The 16,353-nt window shown below is 37.9% G+C and overlaps 1 protein-coding gene across 1 annotated transcript in view; it reads left to right on the top strand.

The window, feature by feature from the left end:
• The window catches only part of USP32 (ubiquitin specific peptidase 32), a 78,542-nt gene extending 64,551 nt beyond the window's left edge, over window positions 1-13,991 (top strand). The window contains exons 19-34 of the mRNA XM_086475413.1: window positions 419-493; window positions 1,068-1,206; window positions 1,491-1,596; window positions 2,234-2,407; window positions 2,937-3,111; window positions 3,761-3,912; window positions 4,666-4,777; window positions 5,303-5,514; window positions 6,904-7,088; window positions 7,683-7,769; window positions 8,640-8,760; window positions 9,420-9,611; window positions 10,214-10,505; window positions 10,956-11,389; window positions 11,740-11,832; window positions 12,335-13,991. Of these exons, the coding sequence (XP_086331539.1) occupies window positions 419-493; window positions 1,068-1,206; window positions 1,491-1,596; window positions 2,234-2,407; window positions 2,937-3,111; window positions 3,761-3,912; window positions 4,666-4,777; window positions 5,303-5,514; window positions 6,904-7,088; window positions 7,683-7,769; window positions 8,640-8,760; window positions 9,420-9,611; window positions 10,214-10,505; window positions 10,956-11,389; window positions 11,740-11,832; window positions 12,335-12,508 (2,723 nt within the window). The 3' untranslated portion in view covers window positions 12,509-13,991. The remainder of the gene's footprint in view (window positions 1-418; window positions 494-1,067; window positions 1,207-1,490; window positions 1,597-2,233; window positions 2,408-2,936; window positions 3,112-3,760; window positions 3,913-4,665; window positions 4,778-5,302; window positions 5,515-6,903; window positions 7,089-7,682; window positions 7,770-8,639; window positions 8,761-9,419; window positions 9,612-10,213; window positions 10,506-10,955; window positions 11,390-11,739; window positions 11,833-12,334) is intronic.
• Window positions 13,992-16,353: the final 2,362 nt, after the last annotated feature.

The raw sequence follows: 16,353 nt of genomic DNA, 5'->3' as shown, positions 1-16,353 counted from the left end.
TTTATCTTGAAACACATGTAATTTGTTCCTATTTTGAAGTAGACTTTTTTTGGTTCATAACAACAACAAGTATTAGTGATTGCTTACGAAGTGAACAGATTTGTTCAAATCTGGGGGTTCCTTATTAAGTATTAGAGTAAGTACGAAAAAAAAATGTTATCCAACAGGAAAGGAATCTCAAGGCTGCTTTCTAAAGATGTTACTGGCATGGCTGGAATGATGCCAGTAGTGGAATGATTTCCAACAGTGATTGGAAACATTGAAATGAAAACTAGCAAAAAGAATAACTAAAATCAAGTGAATTTCTAATCTCAACTAAATATTAGAAAATTTTAATTAAACCTCTTCAGCTGTAGTAAGTTCTCCAGAGTAAGTAGCAAACAATTTTAAAAAGTCCTTATACCATATCTCTTTCTAGTTCGAAACAAAGACATGAGCTGGCCAGAGGAGATGTCTTTTATAGCAAACAGCAGTAAAATAGACAGACATAAAGGTAAGTGTTTCAGCATAGCAGTTCAATTATGATGAGAAGAAAAATCTTACGAGGCTATATTATGTTGAAACAATTTTTTAATGTAAGTGCTTTTATCATTGGAAGAGATCTCCTATGCCTATGCCTTTGCTTGTTCTTTCTGTTTTATTAACGTAGATAAACTTATAGATGTTCAGATGCAGCAGTAGCAAATGGTACATAGCAGATTCTGGATTTTGTGTTTACCTCGGATTGCTTTATGGAAAGGAATAGTTAAAGTTTTAACAAATTAATCCAGAAACTTCAGTACCATAATTATTTACCTGAAAATAGTTTGTACGGATTGTAGTGATGTCTGTGGTGGATCAGATCCAATAAAGTGCCTCAATTTCTGTTAACTTAAGTAGAGTTGAGAGAGCAGATATTTTGAACAGGCTGGTCCTCTGTTGCATCTGTGCTAGCTGTAGTCTCGTAATTGGGAGCAGGTTAAATTGAATTGATTACCATGAAAAGGTCGTGTTCTTAACTTTACTGATACACCATTCTGAGTTTCTCACATTACACAATTGATATAATTATGTTTTCTTTTTCTCAGTTCCTACTGAAAAGGGTGCTACTGGATTAAGCAATCTGGGTAACACATGCTTCATGAACTCCAGTATCCAGTGTGTCAGTAACACACAACCTCTAACACGGTATTTCATCTCAGGAAGACACCTCTATGAACTTAACAGGTAATTTTCTATTTGAGACCATTGGCATTTTAGATGCTGTAACATTTCTTGAAAATGAGTTTCAGCTTTCAGAAGTAGATAGTATGAATAAATCCTTTTAAGTTCAATGTTACCAACTGTCAGTTATACAGTGGATACTAGATAAAGTACATGAAAATATAACCTCTTTTCTTTCTGGGAGAGTTAAAACAGTTCAGCAAGAAGCCTTTGCACTTCCTCATTTGTCCCCATGCTTGAGCTTTGTTTAAATTTTAGTATGGTAGTAATTACTTTATGATTTCTAGGACAAATCCAATAGGAATGAAAGGACACATGGCCAAGTGCTATGGGGATTTGGTTCAGGAGTTGTGGAGTGGAACACAGAAGAATATAGCACCATTAAAGCTGCGGGTAAGTCTGTGGTGTGTTATTTAAAGGTAGAAAGCAAGAATTTCTTTGAAGAGCAGAAATCTTTTAATGCACTTTTTCCCGATGTTACCTGGGTTGTATTGGTTCTGGAACTCCAGTCAGTATCTCCCCTAGAGAAAGGGAAGGAAACTTGGACATCTATTTCACATGTTAGAAGTTGACTGTGAAGCCGATGACCATATCCTGGGCAGTCATCACGTATGTTACTCCAGACTGGTCACAGAATTTGCTTTCTTGCCTGTAATGAATGTGGGGGAGGAAGGGGCTGTGCAGGGGAAACGTGCCCATCTGGAGGAGGCCAAGATTCGTCAGTCCTGGTGCTCAGGACTTGAGCAGCTTTCTGTGGAAGATAGTCATGGTTCAGTGGTTGTAAGGTCAAAGGAGTTACCCGATATGAGTCAGAGGTTGTGGTATAAGATGTGGCTTCTGTAGCCTTTGTTGTCAACAAAAAGTTATGCATTTGCCTGTAAACGGTCTTTTGTTCTGAAAGCATAGGGAGTTACCTCTAACTGTTGGCCGTTGAATTTGTGCTCGTTGACAGCGTCTGTCTACAGTATTTTGATTTATTGTTACAACTTTTGTATGTGATGTTAAAAGAACTTTCTGGCATTTTTTATAGTGGACAATAGCAAAATACGCTCCAAGATTTAATGGCTTTCAACAGCAAGACTCACAGGAGCTTCTGGCTTTTCTTTTGGATGGTCTTCATGAGGATTTGAACAGAGTTCATGATAAGCCCTATGTTGAACTGAAAGACAGCGATGGTCGACCAGACTGGGAAGTAGCAGCAGAGGTATGGGTTAAAATTTTGGGGTTTGGTGTTTATTTGTTTGCTGGGTTTTTTTCCCTTGTGGTACTAAGCTGCTAAGTTGTGGATGAGGCTGGCTGTGGCAGTACTCTTTCAGTGCTGTACCATCTTCTGGAACTTGTTAGATCTGTGATTTAAGGAGTTGATTTCACCTTTGAGCTGAAAATGAGTTTTAGGTATTATAATAGAGGTATAAAGATGATCACAATCATTTTGAACAACTCAGAATTATGATGTATTAAAATTTCTCAAGATGCCTGATGGAGCCTTTCAGAAGTGCTTTAAATGATGTCATACCTTGATTACCGTGTTAATTGAAATAACTTCTCTTTACTCACGTTGAAACTAAGGAATTCTTATTTATTAGAAACTGGTAAACAACTTATATGGAAATAATTTGACTCTCATAGGCCAATGACAGTTTGAAGGTCTTCCAGCATATTCTGCTTCCTGTGGTTCCAGCAAGTAGTCTTCAGTTTCTAACTTTGTATTGATTTTTTGTACTTCATTTTAGGCCTGGGAAAACCATCTGAGAAGAAACAGATCCATTGTTGTAGATTTATTTCATGGGCAGCTGAAGTCACAAGTAAAATGTAAAACTTGTGGACATATAAGTGTTAGATTTGACCCTTTTAATTTTTTATCCTTGCCTTTGCCAATGGATAGCTACATGCACCTAGAAATCACAGGTGAGTAGTAGTGTTTAACCTCCCTGTAAACCTGTCATTGCTAAAATAAAAATTGTATATGTAGATCAGCTATAAAACATCCAAATTTTGTGTTAGTACTTATGCTTGAAAATAATATAACCGTTTTAATATAATAAAGCATAAGAATTTTCATCAGAATACACTTAAACTAAAACAAAACCTTTGAAAACAGCATAGATGGCCCATTTTCAGTCTTGACTAAAGGACTTAGTACAGAAACATGTAAAATGGAGATTCTGAGAACTTTCCTTCTGTTCACTGTGTTGTGGAAGTGGTCCTAAATTTACCTAGAGTGAAAAAGAAGGACTCAAGGGGAATGTACAAACAAAAGATACTTTACGGGTCATGAACTGTACTATGAAGAACCCATGTATTGTTGGGAAAGAGGCAAAAGGCAAGATAGTTAAAAAGTGAAACAGGTTTTGAAACCATTTTCTACTGCCTGTGCAGCAAGACATTTCCTGACGTGTGTCTGCAGACCTTAAAAGTTGGTTGGTTAAAAAAAAAAAAAAAAAAAAAAAATCATATCTTCAAGAGGGGGGAAAAAATTGCCAAATAGCTGTAATGTATTATTCTTTTAAAAACTTTCCTGGTTTGCTGACTGGTGTGTTTCTTTTCCCCTTTAAAGTAATTAAATTAGATGGTACTACTCCTGTTCGATACGGCCTGAGATTGAACATGGATGAAAAGTATACAGGTTTGAAGAAACAGTTAAGTGAACTCTGTGGGCTAAAGCCAGAACAGATTCTACTTGCAGAAGTGCATAGCTCCAATATAAAGGTAAGAAGAAAAGAAAAGAAAAAAAAATCATTGCTGCAACATACTTTCGGTGTTTCTGTTTGTTATTTGTGTACAGTGGCATAGTTCTTCATTCTTTTTGACACTGAGCTTTGCTTACAAGAGCTGTGAAATAATCTAGCTGAACATGTGATAAAGAAGTCAGCTTAGTTATATCTCTGTATGAACTTTTATTTTGTTCTTAAACCGTAATTGCTTTAAAATAGAATTAAAATCAGAGTAAACTGAACCAAAATAAGCCACTTGTGAACAAAATTGATAGTGATATAGAAGCTTGCAGAAGTATAATTGGATTGATTACTAATTATATTTTTAGGAAGAAAAAAAAAAGGATAAAATTATCTTGAGGTAATCTCAAGTTGGAGTGCTGTGATGAGTTTAAACACTGTCAAGACGTTGGAGGCATACGTAATGACTGGATTAGTTCTATATAGTGTGTATGCATATGTGTGTATAATGTTTTTTGCTGTCATTGAATAGGATTAGAACTTGTTGAAACTAGGTGCTCTCAGTCTGTTTAGAGAACCATTAATAACTCTCTCAGGTCTTGCTGCAGAGATCTGCAAAGAGATGTGCTTGTTAGCTTCTTTTATTTCCCTCTAGAAAGGTGTAAGAAAGCAGATGGGAGGGGAGAGATGAGCTGATAGATACACTGTGTTCAAAAGAACAAAACATGTTCAGAGTCACAGATAGAAGTACATACACATCTGACTAACTTTCCCTTTTTTACTGAAGAACTTTCCTCAAGACAACCAGAAAGTCCGGTTATCAGTGAGTGGGTTTTTGTGTGCATTTGAAATACCAATTCCAGGATCCCCTACATCAGCATCGAGTCCTGTGCAGACAGGTAAAAGACAACATGTTTATTTTCCTGTTCATTGAAAATGCACAGTGCTTAGGCACTGGAGAAAACTTAATTTCTTAGTAATAAGTAAACAGTGAGGATTAAAGGAAAGACAAGTAGGTCGGAGTTCTTATCCACAGAGAAGCTGTGAGCAATCTTAGTATCTGCTGATAGCCTGTGATCCTTTTAGGATCACGTCCAGGATAGCAGTCTGAGGATCGCTATATACTGATTTTAGTTAAAGACACAAGAAATAGGCAAAATATTCTATTACTTGTGGATTGGCTCCACACACAAAAAATAGGAAGTATGGTTTTGGTTTTATTGTTTGTGATTCATGTATGGGTTGTAAATACCTCTTTGCTCTTGCATGCTCTGGTTTTGCAAAGTTGTAGGCAAATAAAAGGTTAGATGTTGGTCTTGGAAGATATTTCATGGAATGAATTGAACAGAATGGAAAGGATAAAAAAATCTTGTGATCAATTCTGGTTACTGTAGGTAGTTGAGAGTGTGATTGTCTATCTACAGATGTCTCCACTGGGCCATCAGCTAATGGAGCACCCAACATAATGATGAATGGGGACCTTCCTAAACCAACCCTGATTCCAAACGGAATGCCAAATACCGTAGTGCCATGTGGAACAGAGCGTAACCTTGCCAACTGGACTCTCAACGGTCATGTGCCCTTGCTTTCTGATAGTCCATGTACAGGGTATATCATTGCAGTCCACAGAAAAATGGTTAGTAGATTTTGCATTTGTTATAAATGGTTCATGTAACACCTTGAAAGTCAGCGAGGATTTTTTTTTTAAATGTCCAGATGATAAATTAATCTTTATTTCTCAAGAAGAGGGGGCATGAATACATTTCCCTCTTAAGTGAGCGCCAAGTTCTACAGAAAGACAATTCTTGTAAATTTAAATCACAATGTCTAATGTTGGTGTATTTTTCTTTCCCTAGTACTGGCGTGCTTCCCAGTCCCTTAATGCTGAGATGCATACTTGGGCGTTTGCTAACTCCCTGATTAAATGTTCCAGATTCCTTGAGCAGAAAAAAAATCTGATTAGAGGAGCTACTAGAAATGCATTTCTTTCCCATTATGTGGCAAAGCCTTACTTTGTATACAGAGTGAAGATATATAGTACATTCCTGTGTCGTTCTGTTAGCATGAACTACTCTTTGTAAAAGCATCTGTAGAACTCTAAATGTCGAAGCTGGATGACTGAACACCTCAAATAGCCACGCGTTCTGTGCGCTGCGTACAGACTTAAAGAGTCTGTTGACATTTAGAGCCTGGTGGATGTGGGCCAGGAAGCCATTTAACTTCCTTTTTTACTGTGTGTTTGTATGAGGCTTTTTTTGCTTTATTCTCTCCAGCAGCAGCCACTAACCACTGTTATCACTGTTACTCAAATTCTGCAGAATCTCTTAGCTGATTGGTATAATGCTTTTGAGCTGTTACAAGCTTCTAGTTATACAGCTTAAAAACCAGCAAAGGTTGGTTGGGGAAGCTGTTCCAGAAATCCGCCTGTGTCATTGTCAAAAATCTAACTTATGCAAAGTGGTAGCCAGTTGCTGTACCTTGGTGTCCTTGAGTCGGCGTGTTAAATCTTCCTTACAAATAGGAGATGTAGGGTGGAGTTTAGTTTGTCTGCTTGCAGTAAGTTGTGTATAAGTCTGTGCCTCTTTTAGACATGAAGCTTTTCTTTCTCTAGCAAACATTAGCTTGCGTGGTGTAGAGGTCATCTTGGGACAGGTATCAGCATCATTAGGTGCGTGTCTGCATGACAATATCACCATGTGGTGGGAAAAGTAAGAAACATGCATTGTATGAAGTATAGAATATGGTACATGGTTGAAACACAGCTTCATGCTTGGTGTGGTCTAATGCCTTAATAATATTGCCATCGTATCATAAAATACAAAAAAGTTTCCAAGTCAATGATCAAAATATACAGTATTTAATTTTGGAAAAAAAAATGATGAAATAGAGTATTTTCAGTAGAATTAATGGTTTATTTTAATTACCAGAGCCTGAAATAAGTAACAAGGTCAGCATTGTAGTAATTATGGCAACGTGAGTTAATGCATGCTTATATCTGAGTCATTCTTTTATTTCACATGCGCAGATGCGGACAGAATTATATTTCCTTTCATCTCAGAAGAATCGTCCTAGTCTGTTTGGAATGCCACTGATTGTTCCTTGTACTGTTCATACACGGAAAAAAGACCTGTATGATGCAGTGTGGATTCAGGTTTCCAGGCTTGCTAGCCCTCTGCCGCCTCAGGAAGCCAGTAATCATGCCCAGGACTGGTGAGTCTGGCATCGCAGCCTCTGGCTTGAATTACGTAATACAGTGGCTTAGACTTCCTTACAAGATGTAAAACTGCGTTCATCTTGATCTTTATCTGTTTTGACTTCTCGTAATACCTCTGTTGAACGATCATACGGGTTTTAATGTGTAATTAAGCTTTAAATGTCAACAACTTTAGGAACAACTGTGTGCACTTTTACCCCAAATGCTTTCTGCCTGCAGATTCCATTTAGTGGGTTGGTTTTGTAAGAAGTCATTTGAGAGTCCTGCAATTTAATAATGGCAATGATTAAAAATAACTTCTAATCCTTTTTAATACAGTTCAATGTAGTATACCTTCTAGCTGCACTTCAAGGCTGGCTTTACACAAATCGGTTGATTCGTTCTCATCCAGTGACAGATGATTGTGTCTCTCAAACTTAGGCGATGTAAAGGCAGGTCTTGTTTTAATAGCTTAATCTAATAAAAATTACAGTTTTGAGGAGGGGATGTGTGTGGCCCTTTTAAAGTAAACATAGCAAGCATAGTGAAGGAAGGTAGTTGGCAGTCTGAATGATTGCTTGTGTTTCACGTTACGTTCTCTTCTGTTTCAGTGATGATAGCATGGGATATCAGTATCCGTTCACCCTAAGGGTAGTTCAGAAGGATGGCAATTCTTGTGCTTGGTGTCCGTGGTACCGGTAAGTGGTCCTTTTTAGATTTAAGGATGGGAATCGCTCCAGTAGAAAGGTAATTTATAGTAATGAGCTTGTGATACGTTTCAGACTTCAGAGGTAATATCAAACAGTAAGAGTCTAGAATCTCATTTAACCAAAACCTTCATGTGGCAGGCTTTCACTGTAGAATAGCTTTTATGACTTGGAGAGCTGTAGTAGACAGACATGAGATTATCAAAAACCTCTTAACCCCTTACAATATTCTGTGTGCGTGTGTGTGTGTGTGTGTATATATGCAGGCACATATGTGTACGTATTTGGGTGATTTGTGGAGGTTCCATACAAACTTAAATTTTTAGATGTAAATCATCTACCCTGGCTAGTGAAATTTGAAGAGTAAGAACTAAAATGGACAATAAGAAATTCACACTGGAATCGTGCTTGGAATTTTCCCTGAACAAAGACATGCTAACGAAAATTCCAGACCCTTCCTGGAAGGTATTCAGACAATGTACTCATTAAAAAAAAAAAAAAAAAAAGTCTGTTACAACTAGATAAATAAAGTACATCAGCTATCGCGTTGTAAAATACTTGCGGAGACAGAGCGCTGTAAATGTTTGGTGTTGAAGGTAGGCTTGGTCAGCATTATACACAGGTAGATGGTTGGGCTCACCCAACTGCTTTAATTTCTCATCTCTATTAAAATTTTGTAGTTAAAATATCAAACTGATACTGATTATTGTTTTATAAAAATGCCTCTCTCTTACACTGAAGGCAAGGCCTGAAACTTTGGGGGTGCCTATGTTCCAAAACAAGGAGCAGAATTGGAGTGTGAGGTAATGTAAGACTTAGTTTTTAGACAGTTTACTTACCTCATCTAACTGTTTGAATCAGATTTTGCCGTGGCTGTAAAATTGAGTGCACAGAAGACAGAGCTTGTGTTGGGAATGCTTACATTGCGGTAGACTGGGATCCAACTGCACTCCATCTGCGCTACCAGACGTCGCAAGAACGGGTAAAATTTCAACGTAAACCCCTTTGTTGTTTGTTAATAGCTCTGAAGCACGACTCATTTCACCTATTTTATTTGATGCTTCTTTTGTCCATTTTCTGTTAAAGTCAGTAATCATCAGACAGTATATTCTGGGTAAACTAATGTCTTAATGTTAGACCTCTTACATAGCATAATGTGGAAGGGAGGCTTTTAAGAAACCACAGCAGTTTATTTTCTGTCTGTTGTGAGTTGCTTTTGATCTAGCCTCCACAGTTTGTCACAAAATACGTTAATTTGATGGGTTTTCTAAGCATACCAGTGCTATAAACAGTTCTGCCTGTGAGTAAATCTGTTTCCTCATCGAGTCAACAAAACATAGCTAAAGGTAAGCCTGTAGCTGAGTCAATCTAGAATAGCTCTTCCAACTTGTGAGTTGAGTCTGTAAACTTGTGCTTTATGGTTAATTTTGTAAACAGAATCCAAGAATAAGGACAGTGCACTATTTGTATGTCTGCCTCTTCATCACTAAAATAAAATTTCTGCTAAAGTTTAGTGCATCTAGTTTTTATTTTTAATCCTAAATAACTATATGACGTTATTTGTGTGATACTGTGAACAGAGCCTTCCTCTGAGCAGTTTGTCAATATTTCCAAGTCAGATACAGTTTTATCTCACTTTAGATCGTAGAAGAACATGAAAGTGTTGAGCAAAGCCGACGAGCTCAAGCAGAGCCCATCAATCTGGATAGTTGTCTTAGAGCCTTCACCAGTGAGGAAGAACTGGGGGAGGATGAGATGTACTACTGTTCCAAATGCAAGACCCATTGTTTGGCCACCAAAAAACTGGATCTTTGGAGACTTCCCCCTATTTTGGTATGATCTTGTGTAATTTTCCTCTACAGCAACAAAACCAAAGTACATTGATCACAAATTTGAAGTGCTAGGTATGTCTCCTTGTTCTGAGTAATAAGATGTGCTTTTGTTCACAAAAGTCTCAGGAGGGGCATTGACTTAGTTTGCTTCATGCGTTTCTGTAATGCAGGCAAATAAAACAAACCTCAAATCCTTTTGAATCTTTTTAGCTGATACAGCAGGAAATGGTGGTGGTTTGCGTTCAGTGTCATCTGTTCTGACGCAGAATTCACGGTCAGGCAGTCTTTCTGGTAACATGGTCTTTTGTCTAGTTGTGTAACACCTGCATTTGTTGCTTTTCAAATTCGGTAGGTTATTCAAAACACACAGTGCTGATCACTGAATTGAAGCAAATTTCTCCATCATTTCCTCACGAAAATATTTGTTCCCTGTTCTAGCAGTTTGATCCCCAAATCCAAATTGTTCCATTACAGCATTGTTACTGTTCTGTGTTAGCGTATGATAAAAGTGTGTATGTTCCAGGAAAAAATATTTTTAAACAGTGAAATTACTGACTGTGATGTAATTGTCCTCCTTTATTCTCTGACATGTTTTTCCTTTAGATCATTCACCTGAAAAGATTTCAGTTTGTAAATGGCCGCTGGATAAAATCTCAGAAGATTGTTAAATTTCCCAGAGAAAATTTTGACCCAAGTGCCTTTTTGGTACAAAGGGATCCAAGTCATTTTCAAAGAAAGCAGCTGACGCTCCAGGTTGACAGCCTTCCTGAACCACGGGCTCTCCAGGGGGAGTCTAGGAAAACAGACCTGCAGATCACTTACACACTGGGAGAAGGAGATGTACTGAACAGAAGTCCATCCTCCCTTAACACTACTGTCCTGAATAATATCAAAGGTAAGTAATAACTAGGCAAAATTCCTGTCAATACTGATATTTGGAGGGGAGGAAATTATATTATGAACAAAATTTTAATGTTTCTTTGGCCAAAGCACTGCATTTATGTTGAAACACTTTCTGTTGTTGTTTGCCCTGCAAAGCTTGGTGAAGCTTTACCAAAAAATGAAAAAAAGTTACTGGGTGACAACAGGTATCGGCACCATCTGCTCGTGTGAGTTGGCTGAGTTCAGAGTGAGCAATGTGCTCCTGCATCAGAGAGTTACATTTCAGTTTCGAGGTGTATGTGTGTGTGCACACAAAGATAGCTTTACTTTTATATGCTCCTCATTCATTGCAGTGAAACAGTGGTTTTTAGTGTTTGGTTGTTTAAAGAAACACTTAAAAAAAAAAATCTTAGACTACGTATGTATTTACTTATCTTAGTAGTCCATGTGTTCTCTGTTTTAGCATCTCCGTCTTTGGGGAGGAAAAGTGGAACCAGCTGTCCTTCAAGTAAAAACAGTAGCCCAAATAGTAGCCCAGGGACTTTAGGAAGAGGTAAAGGGCGTCTGCGGCTACCACAGCTGGGTAAAAACAAGCTGTCAAGTAGCAAAGAAAATTTGGATGCAAGTAAGGAGAATGGTACTGACCAGGAGCAGAGAATTACTTCTGATCAGAGTGATGCTCTCACTAGAGGGCAGATTTTGGGTGGTAGCCAGAGTGAACTATATACTGCTCAGGACAATGAGATGCCTCTAGCCAACGGATACATCTGTGAGCAGAATGCATACAGTAACGGCAGTATCAACGGTCAAGTCGATAACCACAGCGAGGATGATATCACAGATGACCAAAGAGAAGAAGTATGCGTTAACCCTATTTACAATCTATATGCAATTTCGGTAAGTTGACCTTTTTTATACAAGTGGACTGTCTTTACGTGGCGTTGTTTTGACTAAATGCCTTTACTCTGCTGTTTGCGATACAGAAAGTAGGGATCTATTGAGAAGGAGAACAAAGTTGAGCCATTGGCAGCAGAACAAATTTTCCATAAAACTGAGTACAACTGAAAAGTGTATCTCTGCATCGTGGGTTTTTTCTGCTTAAGTGTATAAAGTTAGTCAGCTCCAGATGTATGGCTTGTCAGGAGCCATTGTCACTGACTTAAAGATTATGAATTTTTGAATCAATTCTGTGAATTATCAGTTTTGATGTTTGATCCAGAATTTATTTTCTTCTTTGTTTTCTTCAGTGCCATTCAGGAATTATGGGAGGGGGTCATTACGTCACTTATGCCAAAAACCCAAACAACAAGTGGTACTGCTACAATGACAGTAGCTGTAAGGTAAGTCATTTGTTTTTGTAGCAAATAATTTTTGTTCTTGGTTACCAAAGAAATTTACGTTTGGTGGGAACTGTTCTTTGAAATCATGAGCATCTCAAAAGTTGCATTGGATAAATATTGAAATTGTTAACTGAAACTGTACATGAGATTTTTTTCAAGAAAACATCTGTTCATCAGCTGCTGCCATGGCTAATGAAAGATACTTATTTTGTACAAAGATGGAAAAATTACTGAGGCTGTTTTTTCATGATGCTAGCAGTTTTGTGTTCAGTTAATTGAGTTCCGACATTTCTAAGTATTTGCATTTATCACTATACAATTTGTCATGCTTTACCAGTAAATAATGGAGCCTGATAACTGTGAGAAGGGAGGTAGAAAATGCAATTCTTCTTGTGGTAACAGCCAGTTAAAAAGGCTGTTTCCAGGGCAGCTGTGTGTGTTTGAAGTTCAGTGACGCGGTTGTCCCGTTGCGTAGTTCAGACCAGGGTTTTCTCTTGCTCAGGAATTGCATCCCGATGAGATCGACACCGACTCTGCCTACATTCTTTTCTACGAGCAGCAGGGGGTAGACTATGCACAATTTCTGCCAAAGATAGACGGCAAAAAGATGGCAGACACGAGCAGCATGGATGAAGACTTTGAGTCCGATTACAAGAAGTACTGTGTTTTACAGTAAGCAGATGATCTTCCGTGGACTGTTTTGAGAATGTGAGGAGGGTTAACATCCGGCAACTTACATTTGGCAAAAACGATGTTGAAACAGGTAACCGAAGTGTAGTTATTTTACTCTGTGATCTGAAAGCACAAACAGAAAACCCTAATGAAATAGCAGTTAATATAAGGATAGTATTGTTTTGTTCTGTTATCTCACTACATGCTCTAAACATTTCTGATGTTAGACATCAGGCTGAGACTGCCATTGGCCTTTAAATAAAATGGTTTGAGAAAAGCCGACTAGGACCAAATAAGAGCTAAATTAAATAGTCCAAATAAGAGCTAAACAAAGTAGTGTGGAGTTTACCAACTGTTCTAACAACCCCCTAAGGCTCTCTTTAGGTTTAAGATAATGGGGAAAAAAAATTGTAGTGTTGTCTTTGGACAACATGATATTGCTACCTCCTTTTTCCTGCAGTTTTATTGCATTTTATTGGCAAAACAGGGAAAGCAAGAGAATGAAAAGTGCACAAACTTAAGGAATTATCATCCAGAGTAAGAGAAGTTCCCAGTTTTGCCACCACTAACGTGTGTCAGTTGCTTTCTTTCTGTATGTTGGGAGCACAACCAAATCATAATTTGAGAAGAGATTAATTTCTACACTTGAATGGTTTATTATAATTGTGTTTTCTCTATGTGTTGGCTGTGCAGATCAACATGTTTCAGGAATGGCTTTTCTGCCTGAGGAGCGCTATCTCCGCTCTTGAGATGGCTCAAAAAGAAACTTCAGGTTGAAGAGAGTAGTTGTGGTTATACGCATGGTGTCTTAAACTGTGCACATTGCACAAAATGTTCCCAGCTTTTGGAAGGAAAGATGCTTGAGCTTATGTTTCATGACTGGTGTTGCTTTTAAATTTGCACTTTTAAAAATTCGTATAATTAAATTCAAAAACATAGTTTGTTTTTGTTGTTGTAAGGGCTCTGGAGTGAATGGCTGTGAATTATCCACTGTGTATTTCAAACGAATAAGAAGCTGTGGCTGTCAGGTAGCTATCGTAGCATTCATGGATGGGCTTTTTAAATTGGTTTCATAAGTTAATGGAGTTTCTTTTTTTCAAAATTTAGTTGCCTTTTTGAATTTTTTTTTTTTTTTTTTTTTTCCACAACGGGTTATGCATATACTTGCAATTAAACCAGAATTGCTTTCCGCGCCCTTGCAACATGCTCTTTTAAGTCAGCGGGCTTATTGCATGAAGGAAAGCATGACTTGAGTCTTGGCAGAGGCTGGAAAAAAGATGGTTATATTTTGAGGAGGCATTTCTTTAAACTTTTCAGTGTTAAACTGTTTGCATATCTGAATGAAGGTAGACGTTTCACTCTTCTGGCCTTTTGTTCTTTAGCTGAGTCTAAGCAGCTTACTAATTCTGTCGTATGTCAGCTTCCAAATTCTTTAGGTTTTGTGTCTTCACTAACAAAATTAAAACTTACCCAGTTGATCTCTGAAATGTGTGTTTGGGTTCATTTTAATGTATCTTAAAAGAATGCCAAACCTACCAGTAAGCTTATAATTTCCAGAAAGACCTGAGTTTTATCCATTTAAGAAATGACATCAGCTGAACTTGCTGTCTTTACTCGAGCAAAAACCTGCCTGCCTTTGCTGGAGGTTGTGCCTCTTTGAAGACAGCAGATTGGTTCCAAAATAAGTATTGTCTTACTTGTGAAGTGTCGCTCCCTATCCTATACGGGCTTTTATCTTTAAAGTGGTCTGAACGTTGAGACTGAAGAAAAGCAAACACGACTTGTGAATTTCTAGGTTAGAAGCTTTTTCAGTACCCGTTTGTCTACTCCTCCCTCCGCAAACTCCATGAAAAGTGAAAGATTTTCAACTGATTTACTTTGAAATGTTTTATTTAAGCAGGTAGCACAATCTACTAATGTTATTTGATCTTCTGTGTTTGTTACATTGGTTGTAATTAATTTTTTTTAAATTAAATTAATTCATGAATTAGTAGTAAATTTATTAAGTTAACTATTAACTACATTCACTTTGTAAATTATTGTATAAAACTTATTGACAATGCACTGACTTTAGAAAGATGTTAATGTACATAAATACCTTGTAAATACAATAGTGTTGATGTACTGGAATATGAGCTGTATTAAAAAAGGTATCGGTAATTGTATATGGAGTGAACCTGTTTATCTGTAACTATATTATTCAAACAAATTAAATACTGTGGATGCAGATGAAGTGTCACTTCTTGTCAGATAATTTTTAATAGCTGTTTTCCTGCTTTGAAGTTCCTGTGCTGTTTTCATTAAACTTGATGTATTCGTCCATCCAAAGAGTTGAAACATGTGAGCAAACACAGAGCGGTTCTTTGCAGGTTGTCCAGCATAGCACTTAGTTCCAAGTACCAACATATTTCAGCTAAGTTTTGTTTTTAAGTTTAGTTTTCCTCTTGAGAACCTTCTGTTAATTGTGTTTAGGATTAATCCATTTACTTGTTTAGAATGTGTGTCTGCGTACGTGAGAGACAGTGAGCGTGAGACTTTTCCTTCTCACAAGTAAGCATGAAGAACTGGTGCACTGAACCACATGAATTCAGTCGTTCTCACATTTTTCCATGGTGTCATTTTGATAGATCTGAAGTGAGGTCAGTGCTGACTTAGAAGCACGGTGATTGCACGTGGGATCCCTTCTTAACTCCTCTTGAGAATCCTTCTGCTGGTTATTGAAGTGGGGAAAAAAATTAAATGTCTTTTGAAATATTTAATTGCTTAATTTTTGTATGTGTACTTGGACAATTAAAATTCCAGCTGTAATAATTTTATGCGAAGTTCTCATGCCCTGCTAAATAAGGCTCCTTTTGAGTTTAACAGAAGTGAGGTAAATAGAAGTTTGTCCTCAAAATGTTCCAGAAATAGTGGGACTATAAGAAAATCATGCAAAGATCCCGTCACTGGAGGGTTTGATAGGAAGTTGTGAGACAAATCTTTCAATGGCATGTGCTGAATTTTTGCCTTCAGCTGGAGCTGGGGCAGTGCAACGGTGCTCGCAGCCACGCGGCGGCAGCGCTGCCCGCCTCCTCCTCGCTGCCAGCAAAAGCCTGAATTCATGTTTCATAACGTGCTCTCACCAAAACACTTATTTTTAACCTGTTAAAATGGGCAAATAAAGTTTGTCTGCAGTGGGAATCGTCTGCATATTGCTTATTAGCACAGGGCTTTGCCTCACCAGGTGGAACAACTTCTGAAGTTAAAATTTTTCATGTTACACTAGAATCTGAAGGAAATGACACTTAGTATTTCTGCAGGTGGGCTCGTATAATTGATCAGTAGGCTATTTAGGTCAGGCAGATTATCTGTTTCCATGAGATAAAAGCAGCTCGCTCAACATATGATTCATACGAAAGACACCGGAGCAAAAGGAAAGATGTGAGTTAAAAAATAAATGTAGTTCATAAGAAGTGACGTGTCTGCACTGCTTCAGTGTGGGTGCCCGGTTGTCTCCAGATAGCGGTTGGCATCAGGGCAGAATGAAACTGGTACATTTGCCAGCAAAGGAAATTCTTTCCTGTAGCGAAAGGAAGAGTCACACGCTGTAGCACAGGCCGTTATCGTTTCCTCTGATGTTGTTTTGTAACCTGTTAAGCCTGTAAAATCCCAGGATAACTCGGGCTGGAACAAAGGAGGTCATCTGCCCCATCTAGCCGTTGAGTACGCCTTGGCTCGTGTGTTGTAGCGGTTCCTGTACTGCGGTCAGCACAGAGGGTGACGTGTTTGGTTACTTTTTATTTGTCTTTACAAGTTGTGCCACTAGGTGCCTTTTCTTTAAGAAGGGAAAAAAAACTTGAAGCCATCCTG

The sequence above is a fragment of the Leptosomus discolor genome, chromosome 18, assembly GCF_034619465.1.
Source record: "Leptosomus discolor isolate bLepDis1 chromosome 18, bLepDis1.hap2, whole genome shotgun sequence".
Taxonomy (NCBI): domain Eukaryota; kingdom Metazoa; phylum Chordata; class Aves; order Leptosomiformes; family Leptosomidae; genus Leptosomus; species Leptosomus discolor.
Note: the sequence above shows the minus strand (reverse complement) of the source record. Positions and strands in the feature narration are given on the sequence as shown.